Source organism: Bos taurus, chromosome 17 (genome assembly GCF_002263795.3).
Source record: "Bos taurus isolate L1 Dominette 01449 registration number 42190680 breed Hereford chromosome 17, ARS-UCD2.0, whole genome shotgun sequence".
In the NCBI taxonomy this organism is placed as follows: domain Eukaryota; kingdom Metazoa; phylum Chordata; class Mammalia; order Artiodactyla; family Bovidae; genus Bos; species Bos taurus.
The window spans coordinates 54,704,367-54,731,579 of NC_037344.1; the positions used below are offsets into that span (position 1 = coordinate 54,704,367).

General features: G+C 46.5%; 2 protein-coding genes across 3 annotated transcripts in view; one reads left to right on the forward strand and one right to left on the reverse strand.

Annotated features, from left to right (window-relative positions):
* CCDC63 (coiled-coil domain containing 63) overlaps positions 1–1,182 on the forward strand; it is a 37,977-nt gene extending 36,795 nt beyond the window's left edge. Inside the window, 1 exon segment of the mRNA NM_001075763.2 lies at positions 990–1,182. Within this exon segment, the coding sequence (NP_001069231.1) occupies positions 990–1,123 (134 nt within the window). The 3' untranslated portion in view covers positions 1,124–1,182.
* A 1,219-nt stretch (positions 1,183–2,401) lies between these two features.
* Positions 2,402–10,143, reverse strand: MYL2 (myosin light chain 2). Of its 2 annotated transcripts, XM_005217753.4 has the most exons (8): positions 10,091–10,143; positions 8,714–8,803; positions 6,368–6,443; positions 5,185–5,289; positions 4,536–4,614; positions 4,382–4,430; positions 2,614–2,731; positions 2,407–2,496 (listed from the first exon to the last, which is right to left on the reverse strand). In XM_005217753.4, the coding sequence occupies exons 1-7, from the start codon at positions 10,091–10,093 to the stop codon at positions 2,633–2,635; spliced, it is 501 nt and encodes a 166-aa protein (XP_005217810.1). In that variant the 5' UTR covers positions 10,094–10,143; the 3' UTR covers positions 2,407–2,496; positions 2,614–2,632.
* Between the last annotated feature and the right edge of the window lie 17,070 nt (positions 10,144–27,213).

A 27,213-nucleotide genomic window follows, 5' to 3' on the forward strand; every position in this document is an offset into this window, starting at 1 on the left:
GGGTGTATATGCTGACTTGCAGTGGGTATTTCTGGGTGGTGGGTTGCAGAGAACTTTGTATTTCTGAGTTAATTCTGTCATTGCTTAGAATTTCTTTTACAGTGACCTTGTGTGATTTCAGTAACCAGAGGGGAAAAACTGGTTTTTAAAAAAGTTTCCCCTCTTCTGTGAGCAGCATTTCAAGTGTGCAGGTGTGCCAAGAATGGAGGGAGGGAATTGCCAATATGTGCATATGCAGAGATGCACAGGTGTACACACATCTGTTTGACTTATTCAAGGCAACTGAAAGTTAGCAGGAGTGAAAACCAGGGCTGGTGTCAGCCACCTTAGCACAGCTTCCCTTGACCCTTTGAGTTCTTAAATGAGGAGGGTGTCAGAGAACAGCCATTGATAACACTGTCCTCACAATGTCAGGAATATACAGATGATATCTTCATTTCTGTTCAAGGGAATATTGATAAAGGTTTTCTTAGCCCACTCGCTTCTATGGCTTGCATGTATAAATTAGAAGAGGGAAGCCCCTCTAGGCAGATTAATTAGAAAAAGCCACCCCTGCTGGATAGACGTGGCTTGGCAATCAAGTGTGTGTGTGTGTGTGTGTGTGTGTGTGTGTGTGGCGGGGGGTGGGGGGGCGTGGGTTTCAGTCCTGCAGAAACAGGTGTCTTTGTGCAGTCTACATCCTGAGCAACTGCACGTGGTAGCCCTATCTCCTTGATATTAAATCCAACTCACCTTCACATCCTCGTCTGGGAGGAAAAAGACAGTTATTGTCTGGCCATCCCTGAGCAGCACATCCCTGCCTGTCCTCCCTCTCCCTGAACTTGGAGAATGTTCACACTCCCACCCCCAGTGCTGTGGGGCGTCACCAAACCAGGCTTGAAGTTCCTTGAACAGGGCAAAGGGGCGCTAGCCCTGGGAAGGAAGCCCACCCTCCTGCTGTGCTGCATTTGATTTTTGAACTCCTCACACGGGTCCCGTCTTTGGTGCAGTGGAGCAGCCCCTGGACCACAGCAGCCTTCGGCAAATGGTGCTCAGCCACTACGCCACAAGAGAGTCTCGAAACAGGGACAGCATGCCTGAAAAAGGGGACGAGCTGAAGTCCAAGAAGAAGGTAACAGTCTGAGGCGGCTCTGGCCATTTGTACATAACTAGAGAGAGTAAATGTTGTCTTCTGTAACCCCAGTGCCTCTTTACACTCACTACTAAGAGACTGGGGCGCTGGCACCTCCCCAGGATGGGGTAGAGGAGCAGGAGGGTGGAGATCCAAAGCTGGCACAGGTGGCAAGAGTGGTGAGAGGTCACCGTGGCGCTTGAGAACCCTTGAGATGGTAACCCCCCATCACGGCTCACCAGGTGAAGTGTAGGGGCCACATGGAGCCAAAATACTGATTTCACGTCCTAGAACCACATAGGGTGCAGCAGACTCACAGGTGGGAACCGGGAGCTGTGGAGGCCCTGTGTCTGTATCTGTGTGTGGGAGGGGCGCATGGATGAGTGTGTCACTGTAGAGCTGTGTCCAGGATGTCTTGTCCTGAAACACAAACTCCATTGAGTGCCGTGAGCTGGGGCCTCTCCTGAGCCTGGCCTTGTCTCTGCAGGAGCCCCAGGTCACAGGTTCTGGATGTGAGGGGGGCATGGGTCATCACAGGGTGTGGATCATGAAGGGTCATCATGGTATGGCATGGGGTCCTGAGTCCTTGCCTTCTCAGTTGGCTCAAAAGGAACCCCATTTCCCAGCAAGCGATGTCATTGGAGCAGACCCTGAGTTTCTCCTCTGGGGGGTCTCTGTTATTGTTCTTGAACCTTAAAGACTCACTTCAGTTTTGGCTCCTCCAACCACCCAGACCGTCTCATTCCCTCTAGGTGACCCCAGCTGCCACTTTGATCCCAGCTTCAGCTCTTTGTTCCCAGTACATCTTTCGCTTTGGCTAGCTCCCAGATTCTTGAGGTTCCCTTGAAAACTTAGACTACCTGACATCTACTCCCCCTTCCTCCTAAAATACATCTGGACTTTCTGTTGGGAATGGCCCTTCCCACCCTCAGGCCATGTAAGGTTTGGAAGGGGCTGATTTCAACCCCTGTGCGAGGGGGTTAGTCAGAGTACTGCACCTGTTTCAGGGTTGGTTCCCGTATTGCACAGGCCCTGTTTTGGGATTTGTGTGGATCTGGGAGAAAGAGAGAGAGGTGTCCTCTTTCCACTAGGATTGCTGAAGGGATAGACAAGAACCAGGAACTGCTGGTGACCCCACTGGACCACAAGCAGAGTCCCAAGTCCCTGAAGATCTGTTTTAAGTAAAGAGTCACTAAAATTCAATAATAACAGCAGCAGGGCCATCCCTAACTCATATACTGCCTCATGGGAACTAGCAAAGGGTCTTCCTTACTCAAGGACACACCATGAGCAAATACACGACCTCCTTTTTATTTGAACACGGACTCTGGGTGAATTTCCATCTGCCAGCTGTGTGGTCACGTGGTAGCTCTAGGGCACCAAGGCTGCAAAGAAGATGGAGGTGGATAAATGAGGCAGCCACATGACCAACTGGCCAGGGTTGGGGGTGGTGCACTGCTGGGAAAAATGAGAAGAGGGCATGGATGCCCCCATCTGCCCACCCAAAGGCAAGCCACTCCCTTAGTCCTTCTCTTCTCCGTGGGTGATGATGTGCACCAGGTTCTTATAGTCCAAGTTGCCAGTCACATCAGGGGGGAAGGCGGCAAACATCTGGTCAATCTGCAACGAACCAGCAAGACATACTGAGGATTTCGGGGGGAGGGCGGCCCACGTGGAGAGGCAGCTGGGGCCTGGAGGATATGGGGTGCCATGGGCATCTCCCTCCCTGCCCTCCTGCTTCCTTCCTCAGGTGCTGACCCCAAGGGCCATCCTGCAGGGATGTTCCTAGGTACCCAGCCTGCAATGGGGAAAGCAGGGATTGCAAACTCAATTGTGTGTGCAAAGGGGTGGGCAGGTTATGTAGGGGAGCATGATGGGCCTGTTGGGGATTGTGGTTAAATGGAGACATAGTCCATCTACAGAGATTATAACTCCTCAGGGCCAGCCATTGTGGCCATGTGGGCAAGGAGTCAGACTCTTTGAGGAATTTGATTCTTCGAGGGAAATTTAATTTTTTTTAATGTGTGATTTCTACATTAAAAATTTTTTTAGTTGTTTAGTTGCTAAGTCATGTCCGACTCTTTTGCAACCCTATGGAATGTAGCCCACCAGCCTCCTCTGTCTACGGGATTTCCCAGGCAAGAATATTGGAGTGGGTTACCATTTCCTTCTCCAAGGGATTTCCTGATTCAGGGATCAAACTTGAGTCTCCTGCATTGGCAGGAGGATTCTTTACCATTGAGCCACCAGGAAGTCCTTAAAGAATATTGGCTAATTATTGTTTTTTTAATTTGGGGTTAATAATAGCTAACACATATTACCTTTTTCATGTATCAGCACTTTATACATTTGAACTCATTTAATCGTCATGTGTACTATGAAGTAGATTCTATTATTGTCTCCACTTTACAGATGAAGAAATTGAGGCACAGTGAGGTTAAGGAGCTTGTCCGAAGTCACAGATAGTGGGAGTTTAAAGGCAGGCTCTTTCAACTGCTTGAATTTTAAGGAGGAAATTCAAATAAAATTTTTAGTAAAATGTGAAACTTCACGGAATCAGGCCTGAAAGGCGGCAAGGGACTATTTTAAATAGATTCATTAAGATTAATTAGCAATGTTGACAAGACAGTTGCTTGTTCATACAGGGCCTTTGATGAATTATTGATAACAATAGTGCCCCTTCTTCCAGGCACATTACTGCCACCTGCCAGAAAGTCTTGTGTTCTGATTTTTAGAAAATTATAGCAAGACACTTTACTGCCATCTGCTGGAAAAAACTTGCAACGAATATATACTCTGCAGTATATATTATTAAGGGCATCCAGGAGGATTGTGCGGTGTACAACCTACACAACAATACATGGTCACCCTGCGTGACACTTTCAGTCCATCAGGAAATTGATGCCGTCACCGTCTCAATGTGTTACGAGGAAGGCAGAACCTGGAGTCAGACAGAGGTTTGGATCTAGGACCCGGCATTTCCCATTAGTGTTGTCCTTTTAGGCTAGTAACTTTGCCTCCCTGAGCCTCAGTTTCGCCATCTGTAAAATGACCATAGTGCTAGTCACTACCTCACAGGGTGATTGAGGGAATGAAATGAGATAAGGGCTCAGTAAACCAGAGCAGATTCTCTCTCAGTGTGGGGTCAGGGATATTTTATGTAAGAGAGTCTAGAGGGGGAGTCCCTCTCCAGTAACTGGGGCCAGTAAGTGAGGCCAGTAAGTGAGGCCAGTAACTGGGGTACAGAGGGTGTCTGAAGGGGCCCGTTACCTCCTCTTTGGAAAACCTCTCCGCCTGCGTTGTCAGCATCTCCTTGATACTGCAGAGAGAGAAAAGCAGATATTGACCCCGGCTTTGTGGGGAGGGCTGTGGGGAGAAGCAAGGAACCCCCATGTCCCCCTCCCACCACTCACAGCCCACTCACTAATCAGCCTTGAGCACTCCTTTGCCTTCAGGGTCAAACACTTTGAACGCGTTGAGAATGGTCTCCTCGGGATCTGCTCCTGAAACAGAAAATGGGATTGATGTGCCATGGGTGGCTGAGAATCTTGGGTAAGGAAGAAAGGCCTCACCACTTCTGAGCACCGAGCCTTGGTGTTTTGAAAGCGTGGGCTGAGAATCCAGTTATTTCTGGAGCAAACCCAAGGTCAGGCATGGATCTCGACTTAGAAAGACTGGGATTTGGATCCTGACTCCAGCATTTGTTAGCTGTGTGGCTTCAGGCACGTGACTTTCCGTCTCTGAGTCTCAGTTCCCCTTCTGTAGACGAGGATAAGAAGAGAAGCTACGTCCTCGACTAAGGTGATGCATATAATGCATTTAAAGTGCTTGGTATGAGGTCTGGATGAGGGCCAACCTTGGAGCACTATTAACTGCTCTTTTTATTCTCTCCCTCTCCTATGTTACCTTGCCTTCATCTGCCAACTCCTGTATGTTCTCCTAGTGCTTTTAATCGATGCCCAAAGATGAAGACACATAAAGACAGACACACACAGGTGCACAAACCAACACACACACATATACAGATATATACCTATACAGACACAGATGAACAGAAATACACATGAACTTACCTTTAAGTTTCTCCCCGAACATCTGTAGGAACACAGTAAAGTTAATGGGACCTGGAGCCTCCTTGAGCATTTCATCAATTTCCTCATTTTTCACGTTCACACGCCCTAGAGCAGGAGGCAGACACTCAGCGATTCTGAGCTGGGACAGAAACAGCTGTCAGGGCACTGGCATTTGCCCTTGTAATCCTACTTCAAGGAATCTTGTCTAGGAATAATCGGAGACACAGTAGACGGGGCCAGAGATTCACGTGAGATGTTCTCAAAAGTGTTATTTATAATAACCAGACAACTGGAAACAACTCACAGAGGGTTTAGTTATTTTTAAATCTGTGCTTTCAGGACCTGGAACATTTTATACAGATGTTTTAATGTTTTACTCAAATAAGAAATCCTCATAAAATTAGCCCTTCTCACTTGGAGGTGGGAGAAACAGATCAGAATTTGAGGGAAATTTTTCAAATTATAGCTGCTCTAACCCGCACAGCCTCGGAGATTCTGATATACCTGTCCTAGCCACTGTCACAAGCCCATATAGTACGTTTGTATAAATTAGAAAAAGCCACCCCTTATTAAGATAACTTATGTTTTAAATGTAATAATCTACAGTGGCTACAAATACGAATAGTACTCTGTATAACTGCTCAGTACAAAACCTGCCCAGCTGTTCACGGACCTGAGGTCTGGGGGTAGGAATGGAGGAGGAGATGACAGATTGGACACTTATATTTTGAAACAGTTCCAGGTGCTCATGATCACCCTACCGAGATGTTAAATTTTAAAAGGTGAATCCAAAATGGAATGAGTCTAACTATTAAGCATGCACGCACACGAGATGCCTAGGAAAAAAATTAGAGGCTCAGATGTTAATAGCGGAATATGCCCTAGTGGTCAACACTGTCTACTCCTTTATACTTTTCTGAATTTTCCAAGTTTTCTATTGTAAACTGCCATTGTATTCAAAAACATATAAAAATGATTTTAAAAGAAAAATATATGTTAAGATACTCAAAGACTAAACACTTCTTTCCTATCCTCTGAAATTTGCCTTAAAGATCGATCTTGGTTGAGCTGTTTCAAAATGACAAGCTCTTGACCTTTTTGAGAGCCTCACCTCCTGCCCCTCACGGGAGTGGGATATAAGACCTTCCTAGCTGCTGTTGGGTGGTGGTGCGGGGTGACGTACCCAGAGCAGCAAAGGTGTCCCTCAGGTCATTCTTGTCGATGAAGCCATCCCTGTTTTGATCCATGATGGTGAAGGCCTGCAAAAGGGAGGCGATTGTCTGGTCAGCCCAGGAGAAATTGTGGGAAGGAGCCCCCAGAGATTGTGCCAAGGGCTGGGGGAAGTGGGATTCTGGGGTTTTCAAGGAGCATCAAGGGATATTAGGTATTAGATCTGGAGTTACTACAGGACCCAGCAATTTCATGCTCCCGTGTATTCCCAAGAGAAATGAGAACATGGACCCATACAAACACCTGTGTGTGAACGTCCACATCGGCACTATTCACAACAGCTCCAAACTGATAAATGGATAAACAAATGCAGTCTCTCCCCACAATGGAATGTCATTCAACGATAAAAAGGAAATTCGGACACATGCTACAACATGGATGAACCCTGAAACATGATACTAAGTGAAAGAAGCCAGACACAGAAGGCCACATAGGGAACGATTCCATTTCTATGAAACATTCAGAACAGGCAAATCCTTAGAGACAGAAAATAGACTAGTGGTTATGAGGGGCTGGGGGGAGGCGGGACTTGGGAGTGACTGCTAATGGGTATGAGGTTTCTTTTGGGGGCGATGAAGATGTTCTAAAATTAGATAAGTGATGATGGTTGCAAAATGCTGTGACTATATTAAATAACCACTGAATTGTACACTTACTTGAAAAGGGTGAATACATGGTATGTGAATTATAACTTTATCAAGCTGTTGTTGAAAAAAAAAATGAGTTAAAAACTGGAGTCTGCTCACCAACTTGCAAGCCCACATTATCTGTAAAACGAAGCCAGTGATCTTTTCCAGCTGGCTCTGAGGGAGACTCCAAGAGCTTTGTGAATGCCCAGGTATTGTACCAATGACGTATCATATCTGCGTTTCTTGAGTTCTTTTAACAACTGGTTCCTGAAAGTACTTGCACCCCCAGGTCATGCCCCCAGCAGCTGATCTCATTCCAGAAGTTGGGACAGAGGGAGGGAGCAGGGAGGATGTAGTCTTCTCCAGGGAAGAGAACTATTTCAGGTTCAGATGTGACATTTCATCCCAGGAATTCCTCTCTCCCTGGCAGCCCGTGGGGCATGATGTTCCTGTGATCTGAATGCTGGTGGGGACAGAAGGGGCAAGTCTTCATGTCCCATTGGAAGTCCCCAGTGGTTTCTCCTTTCATATAAAATACTGTGGCCTCTCTGGCATAGCTTTAGAGTGTTTTCCTCTGAAGGGCCAGGTGAGAGAGTGGATAACTCAGTGTGAGCCATCAGGATGGCTGGAAAATTAATTCAGTGTATCCTGAGCCTGCAGCAGTGGTTTAATTTTACATAATTGGTACTTAGGTTTGCTTATGAAGGCACATCCCCATAGACTGGGGTAGGGTTTCAGACCCAGCTAGCAGTCAACAATTAAGATGGTAAAAATTAAAATCTCAAATACTCTCAGACATCTCTCCGACTGGCAGAAATCATGTTTGAGATGTTAACACCCAGTGTTGATGGAGATGTGGCAGGAAAGGCACCTTCTCCTCTTGGGGCTGATGGGAGTCAGAATAAGCACAGGATTTCTGGAGGGCAGCTTGGACCAGTGGTTGTATTTGGTTTTAGTTCCTTTTGTAAAAAAAAAAAATGTTCCTTCGATCCAACTGTTCCACTTTTAGGAATTTACCCCAAGGAAATAACCAGAGATACAAGCAAAGGGTGTTAATTATAATAGTAAAACATTCTAAACATAACATCTAACCATAGGAGGTGATTTAAATAAATGATGGAAAATGTTGGTGCTGAACTGCTCAAGAAAAAATAACAGGTACAGATTAGTGTGCATAGAAGATGGTCACTTTGTTTAACAAATATGTGCATACATAACAAAAACCACTGGCAGGGCATATACCAAAATGTTAACTGATCATCTCTGGGTCATAGAATTATATATAAGTCAGGTCATTTTTATTCTTCATGCATTTCCGAAATTCATTCCTACATTTTCAACAAGACATAGGCTTTGTTTTGATGATCAGCAAAAGTTAATTTCTTTAAGTCATTCACACACATGTTCAGACTGAATTTGGGGTGTTTTGGAGAGGATAAAGACAAGCTAGGACTTCCTTGCTGATCCAAGGGTTAAGACTCTGCACTTCCACTGCAAGGGGCGTGAGTTCAATTCCTGGCTGGGAAACTAAGATCCCACACATGGCATGGGACGGCCAACAACAACAGAACGAAAACAAAGACAATATAACTGAGAGGTCCTTGCAGGGAATATGGAATGAGGGAAAGGCTCCTTCTAGCATGTGGGAATCTCCACCCAGTTGCACCCACCTCCTTAAATTCCTGGATCTGGGTCTGTTCAAACATGGAGAACACATTGGAATTGGCTCCCTCTGCTCTCTTCTTGGCTTTCTTAGGTGACTAGAGGGTAAAAAACAAAACAAAACAAACATCAGTTAAAAGAGTCAGAGGCTGGGAATTAGAAAACTAGATCAGGTTCCATCTCTGGGTAAGCCTCAGCCATTCATCTGTGAAATGGGGGTATGGTACCAACACTCATCTCAAAAAGGCGGTGCTGGAAAGTTAAAAGGACATGGAATAAGACTTCTCAAAATCAGCCTGGTTCTGGTGGATTGTAAAAGACTGTGGGCCTTGCAGCAGCTCCTTTGCAAACTAGGGGAGGTAGAGGTGTGTCTCCAGGGATGGAGGCCAGGCTTTCGGATCAGCTCCAGCAGGACTCGGCTGCTTTTGTTCCGGTGCATTTCACAAAAAAGTTCAGTAATGCACAGAAGGAGAATTGATTGGAGGCGAAAAAAAAGTCAGGCTCACTAAACCATGAAGAATGCGAGATGAAATGACACATTTTCAGGGTGTTAAAACCCAACTGCTCTGTCCCCCTCGATTTTCCCCTGATCCAAATGGCAGCAACATCTCCTCTCTAAATGTTCTGTCCTTGCACCATGCAAACAGAGCAGAGGGGAGTGAGTTAACATTTCCCCACCTGCTTCTGACTTGAGTTACAGCAAACGCTTGAACACTGCATATGTTATTGCATTCAGTCCTGATAACTGCTCTGTCAAGTGGATGCTATTATTACCATCGCCATTTTCCCGGGGAGGCAACCGAGGCTCAGAGAGGTTGGCTCGTTTACCCAGGGTCACACAGTCACAAAACGGCAGAGCCAGTGTTGAACTTGGGCAGACTGACTCTAGAGTCTGTGCCCCTAACCACAGCCTTACACTGATCCTGATTTTGGGGGCTTCCTGCTTCTGGAGAGGGACACCTAACTAAACACAGGGAGAGAGGTTTTAAATTTGCAAGTTCAAAAGGTGAAAACAAAAAGATTCTTTTCCCCAGCTGCCTGAACAAGAGAAAAGAATTACAATTTGATCCTTAAAAGCGTTCAATCCCATTTTGCAAGCCCTGGGAGTTATTGATTCCTCAAGAGGTCAGTAGACAAGCCATAAAAAAGCCAACTCTCTTATTTTGTTTTTGCAAGTCCCCGGGAGCTGCTGTTATTTGTGGCTTATCGGGGGCATTGATTGGGGTTCCTCTGTGTGCACGCAGCAAGCAGTGCTTTTTCCTCCAGGATCTGGGGCCCCAGAGAGCTGCCGTGCTCCCCTTCCCGCCTGGTCCTTTGCTTGTAGGTGGTGTCCCCTCCTTGCCACCCAGCATCACTTACTTCCTCCGGGGGCCCTGAGTACTCACCATGGTGGAAAGGACACAGCACTGCTCCCCCAGAAGAATCCCACAGTCTGCCCAGCTCTCTTCAGCCTGGGAACAATAAATACTTCCTCCCCACGTTTAAAAATAACCCCATGACCACTTTTGGCAGTGGTAGGTGAGGCAGACACCACCTAAGGCCTCCCCACCCCATGCCGTTCTTCTGAAGTAAGGGCAGCTCAGTCGCCACCCGGTGACACGTGGGACCCAGAAAGGCATTCAAGGTTAAAGAGCTGGGCGGCTGGTGCACAGGGAGAGATGCTGCTCGCTTGCTGCAGCGCTTGGGCAGTCGGCACTTGTGCTTGTCAATTTTGAGGAGGAAAATGGCGGGGAGAGCAGACTTAAAATTCTCTTACATTATCAGTCACGGGTCCCATCTCAGGCCTTCGCACCTGTGGTTTCCTCTGCCAGGAATGCTTTTCCATCTGACATCTGTGAACCTCCTTCCCTCACCTCCTTCAGGTCTTTGCTCACCTTCTCAATGAGACCTCCTCAGCACGCTATTTTAAAAATAACCCTTTAGGGACTTCCCTGGAGGTCCAGTGGTTAAGAATCCGCCTGGCAATGCAGGGGACATGGGTCCAATCCCTGGTCAGGGAACCAAGATTCTGCATGCTGCGGAGCAACTAAGCCTGCTCGCAGCAACTACTGAGCCCGTGGGACACAACTAGAGAGACCGAGTGCTCCTGTAACTCGAGAGTCTGTGTACTGCGATGAAAGATCCTGCATGACGCAGTGAAGATCTTGAGTGCCACAACTAACCTGATGCAGCCAAATAAATATTTTTTAAAAACAGCCATTTAGCCCCTGCCCTGCAGAGCCCTTTCTCTGCTTTGTGTTTCTCCCCAGCATTTACCACTTCCTAAAGCCTGGCATGCTGCAGACCATGGTGTCGCAAAGAGTCAGACACGACTGAGCTACTGGACAACAACAACATACCGTGCAGTTCACTTATTTTGTTCACTCTCAGTGGGCCGCTCAGGAGGGTGAGTCCTCACCACACTCTCCTCGGCTCCAAGCTCTTGACTGGCCAGCACACAGCAGCTGCTCAGCAAGTCTGTTAACTGACTGAAGAAGTAACAGCTCTCATCAAGTGCCTGCTGTGTGCCAGGAACCGTGTATATGTTTTGTGCTCCTGTTTAAAATCTAATCACCCTGTGTGGGAGAGACCCCCTTGTTTTCTGTGTCCCCATTTCACAGATGAGGAAACTGACCTGAGAGGCAAAATGAGATGCCTTGGATCAGACAGAAGCTGGGAGTGGATCTGAGGCCCATTCGCTTCCAGAGTCCAGGCTCTTAAAGGGCCTTGGGAAAGGTAGTTTGCTCTCAGAACTCAAGGCACTGTGGTGGTTAATCTCTCTCAGGATGGTTTTCCTCCTGTGGCCTTGCAGGCAGCCTTGGGATCCAAGGAGTGAGAAGGGAGGGCTTGGAATAAAGTCGTGGCCTTGTTCAGTGGCTGTGGGTGACGGGCTTCAGAGTCCAAGGAGCAGAACATCTGCCTCTAAGAAGCAGAGCATCTCCTCAGCCACCCCAGTGGTATGGCCACAGAGTCAATGGTTGGGTGGGTGGTCACCGCCTCGTGGAGCCCTGCTACATGCCAGGCGTGGGGCTAGTGTAGGGGAGACAGCCGCCTAGCGACAACTGCGTGCCTCATGACACGGTGCAAGGGGTAGATGGATGAAAAGATACAAATGCACAAGGCAGAGAATTTCCAGTGGTGACAGATATGACAGAGGGACGAAATAGAGGGTAGTGCCAGGCAGCAGTGCTGAGCAGAGATGGGGAGAGTGCTCCTGGCCCCAGGGACAGCAGAGCCTCAGAGGAGGACAGATTGGGAATCTTGAGGAGCAGAAGGAGCATGTGACCTGAGCTGAGTGAGTGAGGGAGCCAGGCGCACAATGTGAGGCAACGGCAAGGTGTACAAGGCAGATCGCATGGTTTGGCCTTGGAATTTCATACCAGAAACGAGGGGAGTAATAAGGAGTTCCTGGCAGGAGACACTGTGTCGAACCAGCCCCTAGGGTGCCCATGACAGGGGCAATCTGACTGGGAGCAAGGCCAGCAAACAAGATCCTATCAACCAAATCAGTCTACCAATACGTTCTCAGTTGCTCTGATGTGCTGAAACCTCTGTGGATATTGCTGGAGAAAATTGGAAGATCCTTGACCCCTAGGAAAGAACAAGGTAGTTAAAGAAACAATAACACAGACTTTGCTTTCCTTGTCAAGGGCCTGAGTAGGGATTGTTATAAAGTTTTCATTCAACCTTAGGCAGTTTGAGGCAGTGGAGTGGAATGATTGAGCCCTCAGGCTGGGAGGTCAGACAAAATTGCACTTGAACAGGGGGTGGGGGCACTGTGTGACCTTGGACAAGTGACTTTACCTCTCTGAGCACGTAAAGTGAGAACCATAAAAGACCTTCCTTATGAGATTTTTCCAGAGTGAGTAACTATGAGGCCCAGGCAGGTCCTCAGTAAATGGCAGTAATCACTCAACTTTCTTTCTCAGAAAAAAAATTTCACTTTTGGGGGTGCAAACCCAAGAATCATTTATTGCCATGGCAAAAAAAAAAAAAGGGTACATTATTTCCTCTCTGCAGTCACATCTGGGTTAGAATTACCCAGGAGCCGATTCTAAAGAATCTTTAATAACAAAAAATGTATTTTCCTATCTGTGTGCAGGCACAGGTACACACACCAAGTGGGCACATGCGCCCACACCCATGCCCGCCCACACGGACAAAACCCACCCATGCACTTGTGCAGAGGCACATAATAACACACATCTATGCACACTCACACGCGCGTGTACCTGCACGCAGACAGATCAAAAAGAGCTTTTCTGCCCAAGATTCTCTGACAACACCAGAACAAATGTTTCCTGAGCTAATAGGCACACCATGGATTTCCATTAAAACGCTTGTGTGAGCAGTCAGTAGCTATAAATGGCTAAACAAAGAGTTTGTTGCAGCCACAGGAGATGTACAGAATGCATGGTAGGGGTAGAGGTCCCTGGTTGAGGCCCCTCCAGAGGGGCATCTGCACAGCTGGACCCTCTAAGAACATATTTTATTCAACTGGGCCTTTGGGAGAAGGTGCTGGGGAGAGAGTTTTGGCTCTGTTAACTCAAGGTGGGGGGCGGGGGCAGGTCTTGGTCAGGGTGATAAGTTTCTCAGGGCCTCAGTTTCCTCACCTGGGAAATGGAGACCATAGTAATACACACACCTTCATAAGGCTGTTGAGAGGATTAAGTGAGATTATGTGTGTCAGGGAAATCCTGGGAACATGGCACCTTGAGTAGGTTATGGTGCCCTGTGGCCACCAGGACTTGGGCCCACAGGCTGTGTTAGACCTTAGGTTCTGTTGTTGGAGAACCAAGTATCCTCTCTTCTCAATGAGCTGGACTGGCACTGGGGAGCCCCTAGAGCCCTGGGAGTGGCAGTCTGAGAAGACTTGGGGTTTGGATCTGTGTAGGTGTTCAGGGGTAGGATTCAGCCCCAACCTCAAGGGTATATCAGGGGAGGGAGCTTCATGGGTGGGCTGAAGCTTCTCTGTCCTTGATGCTGGTGCGGCTAAGGCACCTTGCCTGAGAATGCAGCTCCACCAGGCCTGAGAGCTTTTCACTGCTGGTGGGATTCCTATGGTCAAGAAGTATCCAACAACCAGACCTAAGTTCCATGGAGCCAAAGAGAAAAATAACTGCCCACCTGAACAGAAGCCAGAGAGAAGAATATCGGGCAGAACAATCAGAAAACGAATCTATTGGATTAGTTTCTTATTGCAGCTATAAAAATATTACTATAAATTTGGTGGTTTAAGAGAGCACCAATTTATTCATCTCATGGTTCTAGAGGTCAGAAATCAATTGAAAATGCAGGGCTAACATTCCTTCTGGAGGGTCTTGCGGAGAATCCATTCCTTGCCTTCTCCAGCTCCTAAGGCCTGTCCACACTCTTTGGCTCGTGGACACATCACTCCAGGCTCTTGGCTTCAACCTCTCTGATCCTCTTGCTTCCTTTCCATCTTCTGAGGATCCCCAATGATTATGTTGGGCCAGCATGGATAATCCAGTAATCTCGGTGTGGGAATCATCTCCCCACTTCCAGATTTTTCATCACCTCTGCAAAGTCCCCTTTTTCAGGGGACCTTACGTGTAAGGTAACATACTCATAAGTTACAGGGACATGGACACTTCCGAGGAGTTTTATACTGTCCTCCACATCTAGTGAGCACAGGAGGAAACAGAGCAACAGCCAAGTAATATTAATTACAACAATAAAACTTAAGTGTATTAAAATTCATGGAACTGTACATGAAAAAGGTCAATATTATCGAATGGTAATTTTTAAAATTACCCATTGATGATTTTAAAAGAAAGCGTGAGGAGAGAAAAAAATATAAGTAGTGCTTAGAGATGTACATTGTTTTAAAGCAAGAATGGTATCAACCCCAATTTCAAAGGACATGAATTACTTAAATATTTATTGGTGCCCCACTCAGTGTGGGGTCCTGTTCTTAGGGCTTGATGTATGTCAGTAAAACTTTGTTTGGTTAAGGAGAGAGATGTACATACTAAGCTTCAATTTGAGAAAAGTAGGAATTTATGTCCAACTGTCTATGGCATAATAGTCTTCTGTTTTGAAAATGAAGCAGTGTGTTAATTTGATTATTTTTTAGAACCCATGTATTGGCTTACTACATAAAACAAAAACTGAAACAAACAAACACACAGAAATGCCAGTGAAATCCAAAAATGACTTCCTGGAGCTTTAAGACCTGATTTCTGAAATAAAAACTTAACTAGATGACTTGTCAACAAGGAGCATCATTGCAATCCATACAGTGGTCTGGAGGATGACCCGCAGAGAGTATCTTGGAGGAAAATAAAGAGAAGCAAATGATACACATTCCAGAAGGAGGGGCCGAAAATAAATAATTCAAGAAAATTTGGATTAGGAAATGGCAACCTACTCCAGTATTCTTGCTTGGAAAATTGCATGGACAGAGGAGCCTGGAGAGTGGACCCTGGTGGGCTACAGCCCATGGGGTTGCAAAGAGTCGGACATGACTGACCACACATAAGAAAATTGTCTTCAGCCGAGGAGAGAATGAAATCTGCCAATTGAAAGGACTCCCAAGCTCCTCCATGCTGGATGGATGAGGAGAAAAAACACACAGCAAGGTATATCTTGGCAAAATTCACAAACTTCCAGGGTTAAGAGAAAATCTGACATATTTCTAGGCAGAAAGAATATAGCTCCTGTGGAAAAAGTATAATTGGCATCAGACTTTTCTTTGGCAATGCTGGCAGCAAGGAGCCAGAGAACAGGGGACTGCAGACCCCAGACCCTAGGTCCCAGGAATTGGTCATCTGCCAGACTGAGGACAGGAGGAGTATTTGCTTTTGATTCCTCACGAGATGGCCTTGTGTGATTGCTCTGGGTTGTGGAATCCAATAAGCCAAGGTTTGAATTCAGGCCAGCTGTATTATTTCAGGAAGTTTTTTTTTTTTTCTCCTCTCTAAATCTCAGTTTCTACATCTGTAAAATGGAGGTAATAATAGCATTGCCTCATAAGGTTGTCATGAGGATCAAATAGGATAGAGTGTTTTGAGCCCTCGATAAATGTTAGCCACTGTGATTGTCTTTGGGGCACTTAGATGTTAGACCTTGGAACCCCAACTTGGGGCCAGGAAGTTTTTTACCTTTTCCCAGGCTTGGGAAAGGTGATCTAACCTGGTGGAGGGAATCCTTGAAGGAAGGACAGTTCTTTTCCATTGACCGTTTGGAGCATGGGGTATCTCAGAGTCAAAGTTCCCGTTTGAACTTGGATCCAACACCTTTGTTTGGGTTGACTGTTTTCAGGGGCTTGGAATGAGGGGAGATGGATAAAGGAGACATAAACTTGTGATTCCCACTTTGCTGATCACTGCTTCTGATATTTTTCTAAGGTAAACATTAAGACTTTAAATTTCAAAACAGTGTGTGGGTAAACAGGTGAAATGAGTCCCTGCTGTTAGGGGTCAGAACAGTGGGAGTTCGTAAGTGTAGGGGCCTCTGGGGTTACCAGGTTTAGCAAAAAATAAATAAAATGTGCGTGCACATGCATGCGCCGCACCCCCCCCCCCACACACACACACAGGGCTTCCCTTATGGCTCAGTGGTAATGAATCCGCCTGCAGTTCTGGAGACACAGGTTTGATCCCTGGGTCAGGAAGATCCCTTGGAGAAGGAAGTGGCAACCCACTCCAGTAGTCTTGCCTGGGGAAATCCCATGGATAGAAGAGCCTGGCAGGCTTCAGTCCATGGGGTCTTAAAAGAGTTGGACACAACTTAGCAACTAAACAACAATAATACACACACACACACACACACACACACACATACATATTTATAGTGAAGAAGGAAATGGCAACCCACTCCAGTGTTCTTGCTTGGAAAATCCAATGGACCAAGGAGCCTGGCAGGCTACTGTCCATAGGGTCACAAAGAGTTAGGCACAACTGAAGTGACTTAGCATGTATGTATAGAATCCCTAATTAAACTGAAATTTGAAGTACACAGTGAATAATTGGGGATCTTTGGGGCACTGGGAATGTGCTGTATCTTGATCTGGGTGCTGGTTACACAACTAACTGTGTTATATTTGGGAAGATTTGTCGAGCTGCAGTGTTATGATCTGTGCCCTTTTCTGTGTGCATCTCTATAAAAAGTTAAATTAGTACAATATGAATGAATACATTCTTGCTATCAAACAGTTTGAAATGCTACAGAAATATTTGACTAAAAATCTACCTTTCTGTTACTCCAGCCAAATCCTCCCCAGAGGAAACCAGTGTGTGTGGCTTGACGTAGTCTTTTAGACTATATTTTTAATCCTTTGCTTTTTAAAAATCAAGATACACCTGTAAAAAGGTGCACACCTCTTCAGTACCCAGTGAGGTGAGTTTTTCATATGTGCACACCACATCACCACCACCCAGGTATCAAGACCCAAAACACCCCAGTTCCGAGAGCCCTGTCCCAGTCAACATTCCTCAAAAATAACTGTTTTTTTTTTTTTTTTAACCTTTAGCACCAGAGATTGGGCTTCCCTGTAAAGAATCTGCCTGCCAATGCAGGTGACACGAGTTCGCTCCCCAGGTCGAGAAGATCCCCTGGAGTAGGAAACGGCAACCCACTCCAGTATTTTTGCCTGGAAAATCCCATGAACAGAGGAGCCTGGTGGGCTACAGTCCATGGGGTACAGTCCATCGGAAAAGAGACAGATACGACTTAGTGACTAAAGAACACAACAATCGGAGATTAGTTCTGCTATTCTAGAACTTCAGGAAGTTCCTTCCAGGCTTTTTTAAAAGAAAATTTTAACTTTAGGATTTATAGAAGAGTTGAAGAGGTCCCACTCACTCAGTTTCCCCTAATGGTAACATCTTATGCTGTCATTGGGACTTTGGTAGAAACCAGGAAACTGATGTTGGTGCATTACTATTGACTCAGCTCCAGACTCCATCTGGGTTTCTCTGGTTTTTCCACCATTGCCCTTGTTTCTGTTCCAGGATCTATTTCAGGATTGTATCTCAATTTCCCCCTCTCCCTTTCTCAATCTCTCTTATTGGCACACACACTTGTACTTTTTTGTGTTAATATCATATCATGCACATACTAATATACTTTTTCACATGAATGATATCATCACACCCACACATACACACACACACCAGCCACCTGGACCTTTCTACTCCACAATGTGCCTTGAAACCTTTTGAAACGTCATCCACCCTCTCCTCACCCACGGGGACGAGATGCTTGTCCACTTGTCTGTGACTGAGCAAGGGGCTGGAGGCAGAGCCAGGTCACGCAGCAGACACACTTAATACACACTCAGAGCACCAGCTGAGCAGGAGTGCCAGGAACAAAACAAAGGAAAACCCGACAAACTTTCTTTGGGGAAAAGATTAGATATATTTTTAAAAAGGACTAAAATAGTCACCGCAGGGAAAAATCAGAACATCGTGAGATGTTTTTACACTGGTCTGACCGTTTCGTACTGTTTTTATCTTGCATTTCATATGAGGTAGTGGGAGTTAGTGTCTTTGCTCTTCCTGAGTCTTTTAAAGGTTTTAATCCAGCTCTGGCTAGGGATATTTTTTAACTCATCCCCTTAGTAAGTACTTTTTCCTCTTTAGCTCCTGGAATTCAAGTCTAAGCCTTTATATTCCTCGTAAGGTGAAAAGGAAGCTCTTCTCTGTGTGGTTGTTTTATAAAACTTCACTGGATCTAACAAATACGTACATTAATATCAGTAAATAAAAGCGTTAAATTTAAAGCGTTAAGCACATGAATATTTAGGACAAAACCTGGCACAGGAAAATGACATATATGTGCTCACCGTATTATCATTGAAAACAAACCGGTCTAGCGGGTCGCCTTGCCTTGGGCGTAATACCTCTTTAAGGAGGGTGGTGAAGTCAGCCATCACCGATAGAACAAAGGCATTCCAGGCCCTGCCAGCCCAAAGTCGGGTGGGTGATGGGCTCCGTCACCAAGTGATAGCCTATCTCCCCGTGTCAGGGCCCCCAGGCGTCAGTGAGAGCCACCAGGTGGGGAAGTTGGCTTCTCCAGCAAGTCAGACCTGGGTAGACAGGCTCTGTGCCCAGCGGAGATGGGGCAGCTACAGTGACGGGGCACCTTCTGTGTAGCGAGCGCAAGTTGATCAAGCAGCCTCAGTTTCCTCATCTGTGACATGGGGATAATAGAGACCCTAATTTCCAAGTGTTGCAAGCATTCTTGTGAGGTTTGAATGAGTTAACTCATGCTTGCAAAGTGCTGGAATGCTCTGGGCTCACAATAAGTGTTCAGTAATTGTCAGCTCTTTTTCCAGAGCACTGGAGGTCAGCCATGTCCAGGGAGAGGGGAAAAAGAGGGGTAAAAGAGATAACATGTTCAAACATGAATTTATTTTCTTTTCTCTCGCTCAACCAAACTCTTTGCTTATTAACGACCAGACCAAAATTTTCAGTCCTCTTGGTTCTGTCCCACTGGCAAATAAGTCTGTTCTGCCCCTATCATGTCTTGCAAATAATTTCTCCTAAATGTTGTCCTAGGTCTGGCATATGGTAGTAGATCCTGATTTGTTTGAGGCCCCTCTTCTCCTGCCTTTCCACCTATGCCTTCCGTATACCCCAACTCCAGTACTTCCTGACATACCCAGTTCTGATGATGACCTATACGTGTTTTAGAACTTTCAGTGCCTCCCTACTACGTGAGGAAGAACGCTCCCCGATTTGGTCCAATAGTTAAGATCTTTTACCACTTGACCCTGATATACCAGAGTGGTACAATTATTGAAAGCTGGATTCCAGGTCAGCTCCTTCACTTCCTTTATTGTAGGGCTCTGGAAAAGTGACTTAACTACCCTGAACCTCAGATTCCTTACTTATAAATGGAGGAAAACAATAGAGCTGGCCTTAGAAGATTGTTTTAAAAGTAAAACTAGATCATTGAGATGCTAAGGATGGCAACTAACATGTATTGTGTGCTTGCTCTGTGCCAGGTACTGTTCCAAGTACCGTCCACATAGTAACTCGTAGAATTCCTGTGAATGGCTTTGCCCAGAGTATGTGCACCATGAATACCTGTGTGTGTGTGTGTGTACGCATGTGCGCAAAGCATTTACTACTGGTTATCTTTGCAGCTCATTTCCTACCCCAGCCCCCACCTCACCCTCAGGCAGAGGTGCTGGGGGAAGGTGAGCTGTGACACTTGGACATGTTTGTGTTGCTGAAATGAAGCCTCCTGGTGGAGGAAGGACACGCATGAGGGGGAAGTGCTGGGTCTGGAGGGGACATTAAAGCCTGTGCTGGATTCTTGGGGGTAGATAATAAGGCCTGGAGAAAGCAGGCCTGCCCACCGTGACCACCTCCCAGCCACTGTCCCATGATCTCCCCAAACTGAGGTCCCCAGAGAAATCAAATCATTATTGTCCTGTTTATCTAGAGCTCATGTGACAGACACTGACCTGAGAGCTTTAACCATCATCTTATTTCATTCTCACAGCCCTGGGAGGAGAGTACTAGTATTAGACACATTTTCCAGATGGGGAAACTGAGGCTCAGAGAAGAGCAGTCACTCTCCAGGGCTAGTGCCTGGCACATTTGAAGCCTGCATGCCAGACTCCACCACTGCAGTTTTCCTCACTCTGCTATCCGATCTGGGGGCTTAGGGATCCCAGCTCTTACCACCCCCAGGGAGCCTAGAGGTCAGACCCAGTCCCAGGCAGCCAGACAAGCCTCTGGTGGCTTCTCCTCTCCTGGTATTTTTAGCCCTCAGTCATCTGCCTTGCCTGCGTGGGGGGACCAAGGCACCCAGACAATTCCATTTTTACTGGTGCCCTTCAGATGCCCGTTGCCCACGCCCGCCCGCCCTGCAGGCTCAGCTGTCTCCGTGGCACGCCTGGCATTCTGGGGGCATTGTTCCTTTCTGTGAGGCCCAGATTCCAGTAACAGCTGCTGCCCTGACCTCCCCCACAGCCTTTCCACACTCCTCTGCCCGCCTGTCCAAGTCCCCTTTGTTGAAACCGTGGCATCATGACAGCCGAACCTGTCACTTAGGCCCCGCTCTGGAGCTGTATAAAGGCTGAGCTCCTGGCTCATTAGTCATCCCACCCAGGGTTCTCGGGTGAAGGACCTTTCAGCATGTCTTCAGCTCACAGGGCTCTGCAGGGCTGGGGCCCCTGCACCTTTCCGGCACAGCCATGGGTATTCACAGGGCTTTGATCCTGGAGCAGGATTCTTGAGCCTCAGCTCTTTTGATATTTGGGGCCAGGTAGTTTTTTTTTTTTTTTTAATGGGATAGGGGCTGTCCTGTGCATGGCGGGACATTGAGCAGTGTTCCTGGTGTTCACTCAGTAGATGCCAGGAGTAACCCCTTCCCAGATTGTGACAACCAGGAATGTCTCCAGATGCAGCCAATTCTCCTCTTGGGGGGGGGGGGAATTATACAAGGGTTAGAACCACTGATCTTGAGAATTATTATGAAGATAGGAGAGATGGAGCTTTCCCAGGTGGCTCAGTGGTAAGAAAGCTGCCTGTCAATGCAGGAGACACAGGTTTGATCCCTGGGTCGGAAAGATCCCCTGGAGAAGGAAATGGCAACCCACTCTAGTATTCTTGCCTGGGAAATTGCATGGACAGAGGAGTCTTTTGGGCTATAGTCCATGTGGTCACAAAGAGTTGGGCATGACTTAGCAGCTAAACAACATCAACAACAACATTGGGAGAGATGGGTTCTCCGCCAGTGAAGAGCATGCAGATGCCTCGGAGTGCTGAAGTCCGCCAATCCTGTCTTTCCTCCTGCCGTCTCCTGGCCTGGCTGTGGGGAAGGAGGGACACTTGGAGTCAAGAGGGAAGAACGCCACTTCTGCCGCTTGCTGCCTGGCTCCTGGAGGGCAAGTGGCTCTTCTTTGTGGAAACTCCCTTTTTGCACCTGTGAAATGGGTGGGTAAGAACACCAATCTCATGGGGCGCTGTTCAGCTTGATTAAGAACACTGAACAAAACACAGCTTGGATTTTGCCTTCCAGTGTCTTCCTAAATCCTATTTTCTGGGGTAACCTACGCCCGTCCTTGGATGAAAAGTTGAGTTTTCTGTGCATGACTTTTCTGCTCATTTTAGGTAAAAGACAGTCCTATGGTCATTTAATCCTAAAGACAATCTTACTCCAATATTTAGAATATCTAACCCCAAATGGAAACCAGAATTCAAAACTTCTTCCGTGAATTCGTGTCCAGTCTTCTGTCTTCCCTCAGCTCAGGCCTGCAGGGTGTGCACAGCTGTCCCGATCAAATCCCTGCGACCACTCACCTGGATGACTCCAATAGCCTCCCTGCTTCCTGTCCTTGACCGTCCACAGACTTGCCACATGGCAGCAAGGGGAACCTTTTCACAGCCAGTTATGTCCACTCATTCTTTTAAATTGTTGCTTACTCTCTGAGGACAAAGAGTCTTCCATCTATCTGGACCCTTCTTCCCGTCTCTCTTTATCTAGGTCAGAGTTTCTCAGTATCACCATGCATGGCCTTGGAACTTTCTGTCTCAGTTCTCCAAGGACACCTGCAAAGCAGGACTAGCAAATACATGCCACATGGCATGCATACACCACTCCCTAACCCAGTGCCCGTGGCAGACACTGCCAGTCAATCACAGCACTCTCTCAGTGAGCCAGGATGGCCATGCTCGGTTGGAGATGGCAAGGGAGATGAACTGACACCCTCGACCTCTCTTCCATGGCTGGAGGTGGGGAATCGTGAGGTCATCAGTACTATTGACATTTGGGGCCAGATAATTCTTTGTTGTTGGGGGCTGACCTGTGGGTTGGAAGATGTTGAGTAGCATCCCTGGTCTCTTCCCACTAGATACCACCCAGTTGTAATAATCAAAGACGTTGCCAGATGGGACTTCTGTGAGGGTCCAGTGGCTAAGACTCCATGCTCACAATGCAGAGGGCCCCAGGTTTAATCCCTGGGCAGGGAACTAGATCCTACATGCCCCAAGTAAGAGTTGGCATGCTGCAACTAAAGATTATGCATACTGCAACAAAGATCAAAAATCTCACATGCTGTGACTAAGACCAAGTACAGCCAAATAAATAAATAGAGATACTTAAAAAGACATTGCCAGACATTGCCACGTGTCCCCTAGGGGTGGCCCCAAAATTGTGTCCATTAGAGAGCCACTGGTTTACCTAGCAGTTACTTACTCTTTAACTAACTTGTTCCTTCTTCCCCAGTGGCCCAGGTGAAGATTTCTAGCACTGGAATCCTCTCTCCCTCACTCATCACAGTCACTTTTCACACTCCTCTGTCTGATTATTTGATGAGCACTGACTCCCTGCCTGGGCTGTAGCTCCACAACGTAGAGACCGTGTCTATCTTGCTGACCATCTTCCCGTGGCACTCAGCACAGTGCCTGGCACATAGTAGGCACTCAGTCAGTATTTGCTGAATGCTCTATTGCAGCATTCACTGCATTGGCTTATCATTCTGTTAGTCTCTCTCTTTCTCCAGAACCTTCCAGATTGGAAACCAGGATTCATTCATCTTTCCAGGGCCCTCAGTCCTGGCACACAGTAGGTGATCACTGTAGACTTGTTCTATGGAACTGAATTCAAAAGGGACTGAGGATGGTCTTAGAGTGAGTCCAGGACACATGTGTAAAAGGCCTGGACAGACGTCCTATGCAGTGTCTCTGGAGGCTGAAGTCTGTGGTCCTCACACCTGTCCTGTCCAAGACTTCAGGCCAGGAACTTCCCTGGTGGTCCAGTGACTGAGACTCCAAGCTCTGAATGCAGGGGCCCCAGATTCAATCCCTGGTCAGGGAACTAGATTCCCACATTCTACAACTAAAGATCCTGCATGTTGCAGTGAAAAAATAAATATTTTTAAAAGAAAGACTTCAAAAATAAAAGGAAGACTTCAGGCAAGGTGGGTCCCTTCTGGCTCACCAAGAGTATCACAGTGACAGGCATCAGAGGAATCTTATTTGAGTTGAGTGTGGATGTTGCTCTTTATCCCTTACCACCATCCATGTCAGAGGGGTTAAGGATCTCACCTATCAACTTCAATTGAGCATGGCTATCCTGGCTTAATAAAAAAAGAGTACTGTGATTGATTAGCAATGTCTGCCTAGGGTGCTGGATTAGGGAGTTGTGTATGCATGCTGCGTGCCATGTATCTGCTATTCATCCTTTGTATGTATCTTCTGAGACAGAAAGAAGGTCCTTGAGTTACATGTCGTGAGGAGAATAGGAGACTTTGAGGGTGGGACCCACAATGGAGCACGTCTGTTTCCCCAGGAAAAGTCAGACAGAGAAAGCTAAGTTTGCCCTCTTGTCTTGGATGACTTTGGACAAGGGAAGAGGAGCCTGCGGGATTAAGGGGGAGTGTGTGCTAACATTTCTGTATCCCGGCCAGGGGCCAGGGCTTTTTACAAAGGACAAAAATAGACAGGAGAGATGAGGAAGACAAAGGGGAATAGATCATGGAATCCACTCTGGAATGAAGGTGTGAGGCCAACGAGAGTCTCTGAAGTGAGTCATGGTTTTACAGAGGGAACAGGTCTCAGGGAAGAATTCGTTCTGCCTGTAACAATGCCCAGAGACTGTCCTAAGCGTGAACATGCAGGTATTAACACAAATGGAGAAAACCAGGTTGATCTTAGTTCTGAACAGAGACCTGGGGCCCCTATATGCACGAGGTATGCTTTGGGTTGCAGAAGACCATTAGCAGGAGCTTAAACCATTGGAGGACTATTTTGTCTTTGGTCAAATCCTAAACTTAGAGTTTTGTTAACAAGAAAAAAGATGGCAAATGATTTGGGGTAAGGCAGTGAAGAATGTCTGCTTACCACTCCTTCCAAAAAAGCTGAAATAATTTCCCCCCAAAATATATAGTAGAATATAAAATATAACAAAAATTTTCTATAGCTGAAGAATGAATCTAGTTAAAGAGGTTTCTAGGGACTTTCTTGGTGGTTTGGTGGCTTAGATTCCACATTCTAAATGCAGGGTTGATCCCTGGTGCTGGGAGAAGGGATAGGTAGGGAGTTTGGGATGGACATACATACACAGCTATATTTAAAATAGATGACTAACAAGGATCTACTGTATAGCATAGGGAACTCTGCTCAACGTTATGTGGCAGCCTGAAAAGGAGGAGAGTTAGGGGAAGAGTGGAAATATGTATATGTATATATATGGCGGAGTCCCTTGGCTGTTCACCTGAGGCTATCACAACACTTATTCAGCTATACCCCAATACAAAATAAAAAGTTTTTAAAAAAGAGTAAATATAAATAAAAACAACAAAAAATGGTCCCATGTGCCACAACGAAGACCTGCTTCAGCCAAATAATATCTAAATAAACATTTTTTTAAATTAGTGAAGGTGGTAAATTAAAAAAAAAAAAAGGTTTCTCAGTTGCAGAACTTCTCAGAGCCTTTAACAATTACAATTGGTGTTTTTTAAAATACTGACTACTTGCCAGGTACTATATCAGTTGCTTTATTTCTATCTTATTAAGTCCTTATAATAACTTTGCTGCTGCTGCAAAGTCGCTTCAGTCGTGTCTGACTCTGTGCGACCCCATAGACAGCAGCCCACCAGGCTCCCCCGTCCCTGGGATTCTCCAGGCAAGAACACTGGAGTGGGTTGCCATTTCCTTCTCCAATGCATGAAAGTGAAAAGTGAAAGTGAAGTCGCTCAGTCGTGCCCCACTCTTCTCGACCCCATGGACTGCAGCCCACCAGGCTCCTCTGTCCATGGGATTTTCCAGGCAAGAGTACTGGAGTGGGTGCCATTGCCTTCTCCGTATAACAACTCTATGGGACCAAAAAAGTAGAAACTAAAGAAGATGGCAGGGACTTCCCTGGTCGTCCAGTGGTTAAGATCTGCACTTCCACTCCAGGGACATAGGTTCATTCCCTGGTCAGGGAACTAATACCCTTGTTCTATGGTGCTGGGTGAGGGGTGGGTAAGAAGAAGAGGGCAGAGCCAGGGTTTGAAGCCAGGATTCTGATCCTAGACCACTGTGCGATACTCTGTGCTATAGAGCAAACAGTTACTAAAATGAGCAAATTATTGTTCTCTGGGGAGGTATTTTGCCAAGGTTGAAAGACTGAGGCCCCCAGATGGCCCCTGACTATTGGCAACAAAATTCAAATTTAAATATCTTGTTCTTGTGTGGATTTCCCAAAATCAAAGTCTATCCCATTACTCTTCTTTACCATATTCTCTTTCAGAGCACTTAGCACAGTTTTAAATTAGGTATTTGAATTTATTTCTGGGTGAAGCATCTGTCCCCTCCCCAGAATATCAACCCTGTGACGGATGAGATTTCTGTTTTTTTCTCTGCTGTATACCCAGCATCTAGAACCCTGCCTGGCTAGAGGTAACCGCTCCTTAAAAATGCTAAGCCAGTAAGCAAACGTGACCATTCCATTTCCTCTTTCTGTAACTGAACTTGCGCATTCATTTAAAGGTCTGGATAAAAACTGGATTCAAAATTCTCCTTTTGTGGGATGGGGTGGAGAAAAAGAACACATGGTAAACACAAAACCTGAGAAAAACCCTGTACTTGAACTAACTCCAGGAAAGCCAGAAATTAAAAAAAAAAAAAAAAGATCCCTGGAGAGTTGACTTTGAATTATGGTTGATATCCACTAAGGTCGTCATTGTTTAGTTGCTCAATTGTGTCTGAATCTTTACGACCCCCTGGACTGTAGCTTGCCAGGCTCCTCTGTCTATGGGATTTCCCAGGAAAGAATACTGGAGTGGGTTGCCATTTCCTTCTCCAGGGGATCTTCCTGACCCAGGGTTTGAACCTGCATCTCCTGCACTGATTCTTTACCACTGAGCCACCAGGGAAGCCCATCCACTAAGGTCTGCTGCTGCTAAGTTGCGCCAAATTTCTCATCAGGAGCATTCCTTCCACCCTGAGAGAGAAACTGCCTGAGTCAGGACTCCTCAGGACCCCACTGCTGAGAAAGTGAACCCCGTTTCCTTCTCAACCCCTCTTCCAGCCTAATAAAGGCCTCCACGGGTTTATCTGGTTGCCAGAGGAAAACATGGGGGCTTCACCCCATAACTTTTCTGCCTGGTTTCCTTCAAACTCCCAGGTTTCATCATTTTTCAAACGTGTCTGGGGTCACAGCAGAGCTCTGCAGTTCTTCAAACTTCCCGGCAGGGGGCGGTGGTAGTTAGGGCTCAGCGCAGCTACCTCTGCTCTCAGGCAAGAGAGGGGAGCAGGAATGTGGAAACCGAGAGGACATCTTTTCTCCCTCCAGACCTTCACTGGGCTTGCCAGATGCCTCATCCATACCATTTCTGAAGATCAGAAGGGCAAGGACAAAGGTATCCGTGCAGGAAAACCATTTGCTTGCTTATATTTCATTCATTCCTCAAGTATTTATTGAGCTCCTACTCTGCTCCAAGCCTGGGAATCCGTTCTAGGCTCTGGGAATCAACAGGGGAAAATATAGGCAAAAATTTTTTTACCTCCTGGATCTGATCTGTTGGCTGAGGGTAGGGGATAAGAGATCATAGATGATAAGTGTA

Coding starts and splice junctions, on each gene's coding strand:
- MYL2 (XM_005217753.4), bottom strand. Junction 6,444..8,713: donor AGATCCAGGAATTTAAGGAG/GTGGGTGCAACT, acceptor TCCCTTTTGCAG/GCCTTCACCATCATGGATCA. Junction 2,732..4,381: donor AGAGGTTTTCCAAAGAGGAG/GTAACGGGCCCC, acceptor GGTTCGTTGCAG/ATTGACCAGATGTTTGCCGC.